Source organism: Drosophila pseudoobscura, chromosome X, assembly GCF_009870125.1.
Source record: "Drosophila pseudoobscura strain MV-25-SWS-2005 chromosome X, UCI_Dpse_MV25, whole genome shotgun sequence".
Classification (NCBI taxonomy): domain Eukaryota; kingdom Metazoa; phylum Arthropoda; class Insecta; order Diptera; family Drosophilidae; genus Drosophila; species Drosophila pseudoobscura.
The window spans coordinates 12,023,497-12,036,358 of NC_046683.1; the positions used below are offsets into that span (position 1 = coordinate 12,023,497).

General features: G+C 46.9%; 3 protein-coding genes across 3 annotated transcripts; all 3 read left to right on the forward strand.

Moving 5' to 3' along the window:
- Nucleotides 1–2,462: 2,462 nt before the first annotated feature.
- LOC6901500 (alanine--glyoxylate aminotransferase 2-like) lies at nucleotides 2,463–10,042 on the forward strand. The gene is made up of 4 exons (XM_002134150.3): nucleotides 2,463–2,839; nucleotides 3,764–3,882; nucleotides 8,240–8,474; nucleotides 8,551–10,042. Exons 1-4 carry the CDS (start codon nucleotides 2,745–2,747, stop codon nucleotides 9,593–9,595), a joined length of 1,494 nt encoding a protein of 497 aa, XP_002134186.2. The 5' UTR covers nucleotides 2,463–2,744; the 3' UTR covers nucleotides 9,596–10,042.
- Nucleotides 10,043–10,768: 726 nt separating this feature from the next.
- On the forward strand, nucleotides 10,769–11,488 carry LOC4815181 (uncharacterized protein C1orf131). Its single transcript, XM_001354849.4, has one exon. The coding sequence runs from the start codon at nucleotides 10,887–10,889 to the stop codon at nucleotides 11,448–11,450; it is 564 nt and encodes a 187-aa protein (XP_001354885.1). The 5' UTR covers nucleotides 10,769–10,886; the 3' UTR covers nucleotides 11,451–11,488.
- Nucleotides 11,489–11,578: 90 nt separating this feature from the next.
- On the forward strand, nucleotides 11,579–12,058 carry NdufV3 (NADH:ubiquinone oxidoreductase subunit V3). Its single transcript, XM_001354848.4, has one exon. It carries the CDS (start codon nucleotides 11,673–11,675, stop codon nucleotides 11,970–11,972), a length of 300 nt encoding a protein of 99 aa, XP_001354884.2. The 5' UTR covers nucleotides 11,579–11,672; the 3' UTR covers nucleotides 11,973–12,058.
- Nucleotides 12,059–12,862: the final 804 nt, after the last annotated feature.

The window sequence follows — 12,862 nt, forward strand, 5'->3', positions numbered from 1 at the left end:
TCAGAAGTCCACGCCAGTCCGAGGGATGCACAGGATGGTCGAGTAACTTCCACTTGGACTCACCCAAACGTCACGACAATGACTTGGTTGCAATACCGAAACAGCAAAATGCAACAGTACACTAAAAATTGATTACTGCCGCCGAATCAAGGAGCCAATTGCTTGTACCACACACAACACAGATGCCCGACTTGCTAAACTGACTTAACACTTATATGCACACGTCTAATGCCCTCTAATAGTGTAACACCAATCCAAGCGTCTGTAATACCTTGTAAAAACCGCATAAGAAACACGGGAATAAATGTGTTATTTATAACCCTTCAATTAGTGTACTATTTAAAGCTGTTCATTAATTTCTCACCTCAGAGCAAACCATTGTACACACTTTGAGATGTCCCTGAAACTAAAGACTGTGGTATCCAAAGTCTCAAAGTTATCACGATCGTATTCAATGGTACCCAAGTGGATCCAATAACGGGCTCAACGACCTTCCTTATTGGTCTTGGCAAATCAGAAGCAGTGAAGATTGGCAAGGTGAGATTGTGCGAAATAGATCTATAAAGTGCGTAGTATAGGGATTATGCGCGTAAGTAGCCACCATTTTAGCATAAAGAAGGGTCTGATGAACGTATGCATGGAACAACTTGGAAGTATCTGTGATGAATAGTTTCTATGGTCTTCTTTTTTGATTATTTTCATGAGATTTCATTACATACTTATGTATATTGCGTATCCGCTCTATGCTCCCAACCGTGGGAGAACGTTGCCAAGGCCCATGACGCGCTGTTTAATGTTGTCTCCCACCAGATCAAGGTGTTTTTTGAAAGGTATACTGTTAAGAATATACATATGTACATATGGGTTTCGCAATGCGAGAGAGAAAGACATTCATGCATACAAACCTTCGTAAGAGTGCAGCAAAACGCTGCCGGAAGAGCACCCTCTGGCAATGGCTTCACCCTGTGTGAATGCAACTTGCCTCTGGCCCTTTGCTCGTTGCGCGAAATTCGTATCTATGTGACTGGTGTTATCGCAGTGGCACGCTACACACCTACACACTCTCGTATGCAGGCACTGACCGGTGAGTGTGAGCGAGAAAGATTGAGGGAGGGAGCGTCTGATAGGTGGAGACGGATAGTGATAGTAGCAGAACGGTCGAGTCATGAGCCCGAGAGCGTAACGAGTTCGAAATCTAAACAAACCCAAGCGCGAGATTCTCTCAGGCTCATTCTTTTCTCTTGGAGAGCAATGGATTGGCATGGAGAGCGAGAGTTTCCCTCATTGTTGCGTGCGAGGATCAAAGCCTATTACAAATTCGTTTCGACAAGTTTCGGATATTTGTGATATTCGTGCGTATTTATTTTCCCCACAAAAATAACAAAATGAATCGCAAAAATTCTTCAAATGAAGAGCCGGACTCACCACGGGACACTCAACGGGAGCTCAATCCTCGAAGCCGAGCCTTTGCCCGTCCGTTGAGGCGCACAAATCCGACCTTCCACAGAGTCCGTCAGGACCAGGACCGCAACAGGATCCGGGATATGTCCTCAGAGCGAAGGGAACTTTTGCCCCGTATGCCGCAAGGATGCACAAGTATGTCGGCGACATACGTCTGATGTTTATTTAATTAATTTTGTTAGTTTATTGTTTTTTGTTTTGGTGATTTGTTCGAACAAAACAGAGAAAGTTGACTGGAAAGCTGCTGTTGAAAAGGAAATTTTAAACCCCGCGGGCCTGTTAGGGGTTAATCAACATCAACATTTGCCGTCTCATTCACACTCACTTTACTACGTGCCTTTTACTCGCACTTATTGCTAGCATACGTTAAGGGACTGACTTTTGCCGACGAGACCACTATGTATAATTGCATCATGGGTCGAGTCACGTGTATGCTGTCGTGCGATACGTTTACAGCTGCTACGCACACACACGAACCCACATACACAGGCCCAAGGTACATTTAACAGAGTGGAACATTTTTGTTTGTACATAAACTGACGTGCACTAAAAAAGAATCCATCCGCTCATAGTAATTGACTTATTTATGTATTTCATTTTTTTCATTAAGAATTATCGTCTAAGATGATAGAGAATTAACGATATATGCAGGAGAGGAAAGAAATATTTAATTACAAAAATCTGTGCGCTTGCCCAATAATTATTAGTCGCTACTTTTGGGTTTTAGGTGCCTTACCATTCACTGAATATACTTTGGGCGCACACACATGCATGCGCGGGCAGAGAGTGAGAGGGAGACAGAGAGAGCGAGAGCAGCAGCAGCAGCAGCAGTAACAGTGGCAATTCTTACAGCAGCAGCAGCAGTGTCTGTGATAGCAGGCTGTTAACAGCCGCAACAGTACAGTGCCTGCAAACAACAACAAAAGCAGCAACAACAACAGCGCTCCTCAGTGGGCCAGGCATAGCCGTTGGCTCGGCCTCTGTTATAAAAATGCTACACTCTCGCATTGAATTTGTCATTCGGCGACAATTTCCAAGCACCCAAAGACGTGAAGGCGTCCCGTGCCTTTAGCCTGCGATAATCATCCCACATCAGTGCCAGACATCCTTTTGCCGGGATAACAGCCTAGCAGTTGCACTTGCGCTTGCAGTTACAGTTTCAGTTGCACTTGCAGTTGCAGAGTTCTACCCAAAGTTCTACTCCAGCAAAAGTGCGCGAAGTCGAAGTCGAAGTCAAAGTCGAAATCTCAATTCAAATCAAAATCAAAATAATATTTTGCAAAATGCCTTTCGCACAAGAGCAATCAAAGTCGTCGACAGTGGCCAGCGAACAGCTGTCCAAGACGGAGACCATCAAGCTGAGAAACAAACACATCGGGTAAGTCCCACTTGGGAAGTCATATAACACAAGCATATCCTTTGAGACAAGCGGCAGCCTTCAGCCTTCAGCAGAGCAGTCGTCTCTTATTAGCCTTCACATCCTGCCCCATTGTTCTGCCCTGCAACGCGACCTTCCCTTGAGTTCCGTTTGGCTGTCAAGGTCAAGCGGCGGCATCCCCCAACCGAGCGAGGCACACACTCATCGCGTCTGCTTCGGCTCTGCTCTCCTCTCCTCTCCTCTGCGCTGCTCTGGCTGTTGCTCTCCCTTTCTGTTGCCACGTGAACACAACAACAACAACAAAAAATGTTGAAAACTTTTGGCCGAAAGTAGACGCCACACTCATTTATTTTTGGCTCGTTACCTATTGATTATTTTTCAACGCTTGGCAACAACAACCACAGCCCGAACAGCATCGGAAAAGCAGGCATTTTCACAATCCCAATATTAAGGGGAACTCTTAAAGATTTCATTAAGAAATGCATGGAAAAGTGCAAGATTAATATCCACATTAAAGCTAAAACGGTCTTGCTCGTATTCGTATAATTATTCTTTAATCTGTTATAAATCGTGCTGATTCCTTTGTTTGCATTAAGTACCCCCTTAGTATTTGCCGGTCGCTTGCCAGTATTTGTTCGGCTAACGAAAACACGATAATCGCAGTGGGAATGGGAATTATCACACCTGGGGAGTAGGTGTCCCAGGCCCCATCTTATACGTACAGTCCCAGAGATAAGTCATTCTTTATAGAAAAATACTTTGTAAGGGTCCCCGCAACTTTGATGCGGAATTTATAATATGATAAGTTTGTATGGAGGTGGGGACTGGTTAAAGTTGTGCCCTAGTTTTAGTATCTATAAATATTTCTTTCAAGTACTTATTCCCTTTCTTACTCCCTTTTCTATATGCAATATATACAACCAGGCAAGCCTGCCAGCTCTTCTATCGCTCTGATCCTTTGAAGATTGTCCGCGGACAGGGCCAGTACATGTTCGATGAGGAAGGCACGCGGTATCTGGACTGCATTAACAATGTGGCACATGGTAAGTAATCCAAAATCCAAAAACGAAAAGCGAAAACCGAAAGATTCATATAAAATTGAGCTGGGAACCGGGGCCTGATGTGCCCCCTGACCACAATCCATCCAGAATTGCTAATTATACGAGTATAGTACTTCTGTTTATGCCCCCGATTAGTGGCGCATGCCATTTGCTTTTTCTGGATGCAAAGTGCACGCCAGAGAGGCAGAGTCAGCGATAGGCAGAGAGTATTTGGCAATCAAGTTCAAGGTTACGACGGTGCTACAACCATCGACCATAGAGTACAAAAGGCCCAGACATCGGAGGCATGTTCAGGCCCCGGCCCCGATTGAGTTCCGTTCCCCCATAGCGTGGACGCTACGTACTGAGTCAGCCTTATCAAAGTCAATTGCCAAGTGCTGTGTCTGATTTTAGATGCTGCCTGCCGTAGGTCTGGGCCTGGGCCCGGTCTGACACCCCCTGTCGCGATATTTCGGGCCCCGACACAGGCCTGATCTGGATCTGAACCCCCCGTCCGGACCGGTCATGATGATTTCGGGCCCCGGCACAGGGCTTAACGCACATTACGGGAGGCAATAACTGATGATTAAGAAAAGCAATACCATCTCAAAAGCGAGCAAAATGAAATTGAATACTCGTACGTATTGCATATGCACATTTGCGTATATCAGTACGAGTATCACACCCGGACAAATCCAATGCAGTCCGGTGCGGTCGGTCTCCGGTCTAACAAAAATACTCTCGTACAGAACAACAACGAAGATTGACGTCTGCTCTGCGGACAATTTGCCAATTTGACGCAATGACGACGCTGTAAAGCCGTAAAACCTGACAACTGTTTGTGTCCGGAATTTTCCATTAATTCGTACAATTTCCATGCACCCCAGAAATCAGAAAACAGAACCCACAGCCAGATTTTAGCCAGCATCAGGTGTTAAACATCGGCTAGTTCTAAATACTAGTAAAGGGAAAGGGAGAAGGTTGAGACTTTCCATCACAGAAATCATACATGACTTATGTTGTTTTCTTGTTTTTTTGCACTCGATTTATGCTGTCATCGCTGATAAGACCCTGAGGGGCAATGCGGGAACAAGCGGGAACCCAGCGGACGTTGGCATTGCGAACAGTACAATGGAAATAGACCTGGGGGTGGGGAGGGGGGGCTTGGGGGAAATGATAAGACCATCCATCCATCCATTCCCTCTGTACTATTTATAGAGTCCCCCTTAACCCGTTTGGACACTGCACTAAATCGGTCCCAACATCATATGCTGATAATGCCCCTTGGAGGAGGCAATTGGTTTTTTTTCGCCACTTTCAACTGATCTTCTGATAGGCCCTTTGATTATAAATAGCTTTGAGATTTGAATGCAGTCAGAGTTTAAAAGGTTCTCTAACTGCACTGATAGCGATCTCCCACTTTGTAGATTATTAAAAACCACATCCAGTAATCCAGTAGTACGTGGATAGTAGATCGCGTGCGATCACTCAAAGATCTCAAAGAACCCATTTCGTTTTGACCCTTTTCCCACATCGCGTGAACAGCAGCCTCGCACCGATCGTGCGATTGATCGTGCGTAGAAGACCTTTATGTAACCTGTAACATCGACTCGAACTCATGGCCTAGCCGGCCCATCAACACATCAATAACAACCAATCGACCAACAAACGTAAAACCTATATGGAATCAGTTTTCATCGACTCCAATGAGACTCATAAACAAAGAGAAACTAGAACTACTCTATAATCGTAAAACGTGATAAGGCCTCGAAGTGCACGTGTTGGCCGATCACCCAACACCCATCCCCATCCCCATCCCCCATACCCATCCAACCATCCAACATCAGTGAGAACAACAACTCGAGGCGAAGCTTGTTATTGCTATTATGAAACTTGAAGAAGACGACTGGAAGACGCACGCACGCACGCTTGGCGATCGCCACGTTCTTTGTAATCTCGTGCTACTTTTCCGATTCGAACGGAAAGGAGACTCTGCCTCAGCTACTGGGACTGGTACTGGGTCTGGACAGGCAAAGACCCGGGGCCGGGGCGCCTTATCATCGAGGGACGTCGAGCAACATGTGAACGTCTCGTGCCAAATGGAAATGTACTTGAGATAGCTTAAACAAACAATCAGCGGATGGATGGGGGTAGCCAATGCATGCATGTCCCGTAGTGCGTACAGTCCACATCCCATCGGTCCGACCGTCTGTGCCCCTAGTCTAGATTCAATATTTGTTGTAGTGCTCGTATGTAATGCCCCTCTAGACCATCCATGCAATCAGCTGATGGCGTTTCCATTGCGAGTGGAAAATTCTGAATAGATAATCAGAAATACACACACTCTCCCTCTCCCTCTTCCTCTTCCTCTCTCTCTCTCTCTCTGTCTCTCTCTGTGGTGGGTTCGAGAAAAGTCGAACAAACACCCGGCCTATAGATATTCGTACACATTCCCTATATGCATATGCATATCAAACAGATCAGATTGTATCGTTGTGTGTTGATGATGTTGTTGCGAAAAGCAAAGAACAGAATCCGCTACATTTGTACACCGATCCACACGGAAAATGATGTTCAGAAGAACCTTGTTTTGGTTAATGGGTGTGAATCGAAATTAAGAGGAGTTTTAAGAGGGACTTATAGGTACATTTTCATCGCTGGGGTACATCCAAGAGGAATATCTGAAGGACAGGGAAGTCCCATTCTGCAAAAACTCTATTTCGGAATGTAAAACCATTCTTCTTGGGCCGTTCTTAGAATTCGGAAATGTAAGAAAAATCCAATATCTAGAGATCTCAATCAGCAAGAGTTCAAGAGTCCAAAAACCTTTTGGTCTAGGCAAATCCCAAAAATAAACACCTTCGCTACCATTTAGAGTGGAGTGGTGTGTCGTATCAGGGTAGATTAGCGAAACCCCGCTAATAGATCGCTTCGCTTCGAAAAACTTTACCCAGTTGGATGGTGTTGTCGCCAAACAACAAGTAACAGAGTGTGAGAGTATGTACATGCCTAAAAATAAAGTGAATAATACTACACGTGAACGTAGGGGGACTGTCCGTCTCACGTCTATTGCCCACCTTGGGGGCGTTATCGCATCGTTTGCGCATCGGGCCCGACCCGTTGTCGATGCTGGCGATTGTGTGACACCGAAAATACATTTTGAGAAACTCTACTAATGTGAGGCGGTCCCCTCCGTCGCACAGCGGACAGGCCCGGGTCCAAGTAGAGCGCGTCAGGCCCCGGCAGCCGATCCGACAGCTACGGATCGACGATAAGCCACTGGGGACTGGGGACTGACTGCCACTGGGTCGGCTGTCGGCTGTCTGTTGTCGGTTGTCGGTCCACTGCCCGGCTGTTGACTGATTACGTAGTTTTGGGGGTCAACACATGCACATACATATATGCCTCATCATCAGCCGCAACTACGTGGCTCTCGCGCCCTCACATTCTGCCTCTGTGATTGTATGGTTCCAATTCTAATTCCGATTCGCCAGCAGCGATAAGACTCCTCGTTGCGGTGGTCGTACCCACTAGCCCATGGGTATCACGTGAAGCGCACGCGATTCCTACACGTTTTTCTGTGCTTCTGCCACCCTCCTCTGCCTCCCGCCTGCTCCCACCTACTCGTAGTCGTAGTCGCAGCCGTAGTCTAGTTGATAGTACTACGAGTATGCTGTCCGACTCGAGTTCTGTTCTGCCTTTGGTTGCGCTGATTACGCACTTCAGTTCACTTTGACCATGGGCCTTGGGGAGTCTTGGAATGAATATAATTCGCACGAGAATTTATTACTAGGAGAAGTACAGTTGATGTCTATGGCCTAAATGGTACTAAAAATGGTTATATGGGGAATGGGAAATGGGAAATGGGTTTTCGAATTTGACTCAAGGGAGAAGTATTTTTTTGATGTCCTACATCCACAGAAAAAAGACCACAAATTGTAATATTTTCGCTTAAATTTAAAAATGTACACCAATAAGTACATTGGCTCCAAAAGTGGAACTTAAAAAGAAATATATTTAATTTTAACAATGATTTTTCCATCTCTTCATTATACATACAACGAGAGGTACCTTGCGACATTTATACTCAATACTCACTCAGTAGCGCTCTGCCAAAGGGCGCACACTGCACGAGGAAGAGGGTGTGTGAGAAAGAGTGAAAATGAGTAAGGGCGTGGAAGGGGTCCGATCTGATCCAGATTCAGCAATCTGCTAGATAGGGGCAGAGGGCTTGCCCCTCTTGCACAAAGTGCCAATATTTGTATCATAAAACCTTATATTTAAGTTAATTATGACAGAGTCCTGCTTTTTCCACTCTCGACTAATCATTGCATTTCATTTGCTTTCTGTTTTCTTGCAGTGGGTCACTGCCATCCGGAGGTAGTGCGTGCCGGTGCCCTACAGATGGCCACCATCTCGACAAACAATCGCTTCCTGCACGATGAGCTGGTGCAGTGCGCCCAGACGCTGACCAGCAAGATGCCAGAGCCACTGTCCGTGTGCTTTTTCGTCAACTCGGGATCGGAGGCCAATGACTTGGCCCTCCGACTGGCCCGAAACTTTACCAAGCGCCAGGATGTGATCACGCTTGACCAGTAAGTCGATCAAAGATCTCACTGCCACCTCCGCCAGATGATGCTTACATGCCTGTGGCTTATCTCTCTCTTCTAGTGCCTACCATGGACATCTGCAGGCGGTGATGGAGGTGTCGCCGTACAAGTTCAATCAGCCGGGGGGCGAGAAGAAGCCCGACTACGTTCACGTGGCCCCCTGCCCGGACACCTATGGCGGCCAGTTCACGGACAAGATGTACCCCAACGCGGATCTGGGGGCTCTCTATGCCCAGCCCATCGAGGAGATCTGCCAGCGCCAGTTGGCCAAGGGCCAGGGCGTGGCCGCCTTCATAGCCGAGAGCCTGCAGAGCTGCGGCGGACAGATTTTGCCACCGCCCGGCTACTTCCGGGCCGTTTACGATGCCGTACGCTCCTCCGGCGGCCTCTGCATCGCCGACGAGGTCCAGGTTGGCTTCGGCCGCGTGGGCACCCACTACTGGGCCTTCGAGACGCAGGGCGTTGTCCCGGACATTGTGTGCGTGGCCAAGCCCATGGGCAACGGCCATCCCGTGGGCGCTGTGGTCACCACCCCGGAGATAGCGCAGGCCTTCCACGCCACCGGAGTGGCCTACTTCAATACGTACGGCGGCAATCCGGTGTCCTGTGCCATTGCCAATGCCGTGATGCGGGTCATCGACCAGGAGGGACTCCAGCAGAATGCCCTCCAGTTGGGCGACTACCTGCTGCGGGAGTGCAGCCACCTCAAGCAGGAGTTCGAGTGCATCGGCGATGTGCGCGGCGTTGGACTGTTTGTGGGCATCGAGCTGGTAAAGGATCGGGAGGGACGCATACCCGACACCAAGTCCGCCCGCTGGGTGGTCAATCGGATGAAGCAGCTCCACCAGGTGCTGGTCAGCTCGGACGGGCCCAACGACAACGTGATCAAGCTAAAGCCGCCCATGTGCTTCAGCCGCGAGAACGCCGACGAGTTCCTTCTGGCCTTCCGCGAGTGCCTCGCCACCCTCACCCAGGACAAGATGGCCACGGAGGCGGCGACAGCCGCTGCCACCACCACCCATGGGGTCATCGCCACCGCCGCAGAGACGCTGGCGAATAAGACGAAGCTCTTCGAGCGGCAGGATCGCCTCATAAAGTCGGTCTGAGGCAGCGGCGACGCCTCCCTGCCAACTCTGCTCAAAGGCACAAACTAGCTTTAGTCCTCCCACACCCGAGGATATTTATATTATTCCATGATCCCGAATTCCCTTGCCCCCATGCCTCCCCCACAGTCCCTTGTCCGAATATGGATATGTATGTATATTATAATTATTTTTTTTGATTAGTTTTAGTGCCATGCTTTAGCTTTTAGAACAAATCTAGGCATTACCCATGAGCCATACGTATAACCACCCGATATCTACGCGCATGCCTACTATATAACCATTATCTTTTGAGTCGATTATCAATTATCTTCTAGTATCTAGAAAAATATGTAGGGAGCTCAGTACGAATTTCGTTCTTTTACTTTGTGCTTTTTTTTGTTTTTTTAGCCTTAAGTTGAGAATGTGTGAGAAATGTTATTGAATATTATATTTTTTTTTAACCACAAACTTTAGAATTGGGTCTTAATGAATGCCAGAGGTGGTGGCAGGGGACTAAGAAAATTAATTTGCAAAATATCCAATTACCAGAGCGCCTACCTTTGTGTACCTGAGAGGCGCTACATTGTCGACGAAGAAAGCGTCGTCCTAATCCAGTTGCTGCAAAGACGTCAAGATCCATATATGTATTCGGCTTATGGATGAAGCTCTTATGCCTGCCTTTCAAGCGCCTTAATAATTAATAAGTTTCATTTTTTATCCGCCGGGCAGTCCTTTTGGCCGTCACAGCGCCTGGAGACGGGTATACAGTCCGTGTTCATGTCACTATTACCCCACACCTGGCTGGCTGGCTATGTCAATGGCTATGCCAAACGGCTGTCCAGAGTGGGCCAAGACGCTCACCTTTGTGCCATTTTCCAGCGAACGCTTGATGCTCTGAGTTCTGCTTTCGATCTGGATCACACCCCGTTGTTGATCTTGCATGCGGTTCTGGCCCATCTTCTTGATCAATTTCCCCGGGTTTCCAGTCGCTCCAGTTCATGTACTCGTGACCGCCAACCAGTATCTAACGCTTCTTGCCATCACCATGGAGGCGTCTCGACCCAGGGAACGCGGCTGCTCTACATTCTTCCACAAGATATGCGCCTTCGACAGTCGTTAAAAAAAACCAAATTAACAACAAATTACACGTATGTATGTATTCATGTAATTAATACATAGAGTTGCCACTCTGCTGAAAAAATGTGAGACGCAGTCTGCTAAAATTAGTACTTTTTACAAAGCTGTACATGTGCATTCTATATTTTGGTTTGAGTTTATTTACTTTTGGAACTGGAGTGACTTCGTGTTCGCCATGAACATCAGCGAAGACTTCAAGCCCGTGCCAACACGGGCTGCACTTGCGGCTCAGAAAAAGCAGGCCACCTGCGAATTCAAGGCATTGGTTTTCCACGAGCCGCAGTCCCAGTCGAAGGCAACTTCGAATCCCGACAAACAGCAAGAAAAATCTGAAAGGAGGCCCCACAAGTCGGCAGGCACGGACAAAGACAGCAGCACAAACCCCGAGTTCGATATCAAAAAGGCTCGACATGAGGTGCTCAACTTTGCCATGAGCAATCAGCGTGTGACCAAGAATAAGCGTAAAATGGAGATTTTCCAACTGATCAAGCTCGGTGCCAAGCCGCCAAAGAAAGCGGCAAGGAACTACAAGGAGTTGAAAGACGAACGCCAGCGTCTGAAGAACATACGGGAGGAGCGAAAGAAGTTTCATCAACTGGGGAAAAATCAAGCTGGTGCGGCTAGTGTCAAATGCCGCAGCAAAAACAATGAGGAACGCAAGCAGAAGAAACGTGCGCCCGTTTCGAACATCGACCAGCACTATGGCAAGGCGCAGCCTAAATTCAAGAAAAGAAAATAACCATAGAATGTCCAGAATAAACCTAATTTAGTCAAATATTTCCAGTTGTATGTGTTTGTTTTGAAATTGCTTTGCGCCATTCAGTGTGACCAGACCAGCATGGTTGGCAGTGTTGCTATGTGGTCGCATATCTCTTGCCTTGCAGAGCACTGGTGCATTCCTTATTGTTGTTGATACGATTACGTGAATATTTGTGGAAAGTTTCGTCTATTCGGGCCAAAAATGTTTTCACGCTCACGAACTCTCGGGCCGGCGATGTGCCGATGCTACACCCAAATCAAGGGCGGCTCCAATCCAGCAGGCCGCAGCAGTGGAGCAGGCGCTCCTCCGTCCAGTTCCAAAGTAACGGGCCTGAGCAGCAACTGCGTGAAACCCTCATCTGCTCCTGTGGGACCAGGCGCTTCAGCATCCAGCGGCTACAAAGTTCCCGAATACTTCTCCTTTAACCGATTCAGCTTCGCTGAAGCCGAGGTGGAAATGGCCAAGTATCGCTGCCCACAGCCATCTGCGCTGAAGAAGTAGTGGCGTGGAGTGGAGATTCCAAGGAGATTGCGAAACCAAATGTAGTAAATGTATAATAAACGGAACGTTTCCTAAGCCAGCCTCAATATCAGATATCAGGCTAAGCCTGGTCAATCTAAGTTAAATATGTATATTCGGTTTAGCATAGTTTGTGCGGGAGGGGAGTGGTGGGAAGAGGGGTATTAGATAGTGTGACCTATTAACAGCAATTCCGCACTCCGTTTTTTCTTGCCACCACGTCTAGCTCACACACCTTTGCAAATTTTATACTTATCATAGTATTTTCCAGTATATTTTAGGACGCGTTATTGACTCACCCTCTTGTCCAATGCATTGGCGTCACAGCACTGCGACTGTTGAACATTTTTGTTGAAACCGTGTTTTTGTCAAAACAAATAACATGCCAGCAATTAAAAGTAATTAATACTGATCAAAATTGATTTATCAATCATATAAAATTATCTGGGCAAAACTGAGAGATCTATATGGCTGGGAATATGCGACGGAAGATATTAAACGAGTATTTATTGGTGAATAACCGGTTGACAATATTGATTACCGACAACATTAATTTGCATACCCTAGGGCAAGGGATATTATAGAATTGAGAAAATGTTTGTCATCCCAGTCTGCGTAGGTATCAGGATCGAGATAAATATATACAAGATACAATAATGTAATATGTCTATAGAATATCAATTTGAGCGAAGGTCTTTATAAATAACATTTCATATGAAATTAACGAAATAGGGTATACAACGACCTATGCGCGCATCATGTATTACAATACCAGCAACATTGCGACTGTTGTTTTGTTCAACTATTTTGTTTAAAACTTGTTTTAGTTAAAAAACAATAAAACCACGGAACAAAAACTAGCCAGTTAAGTA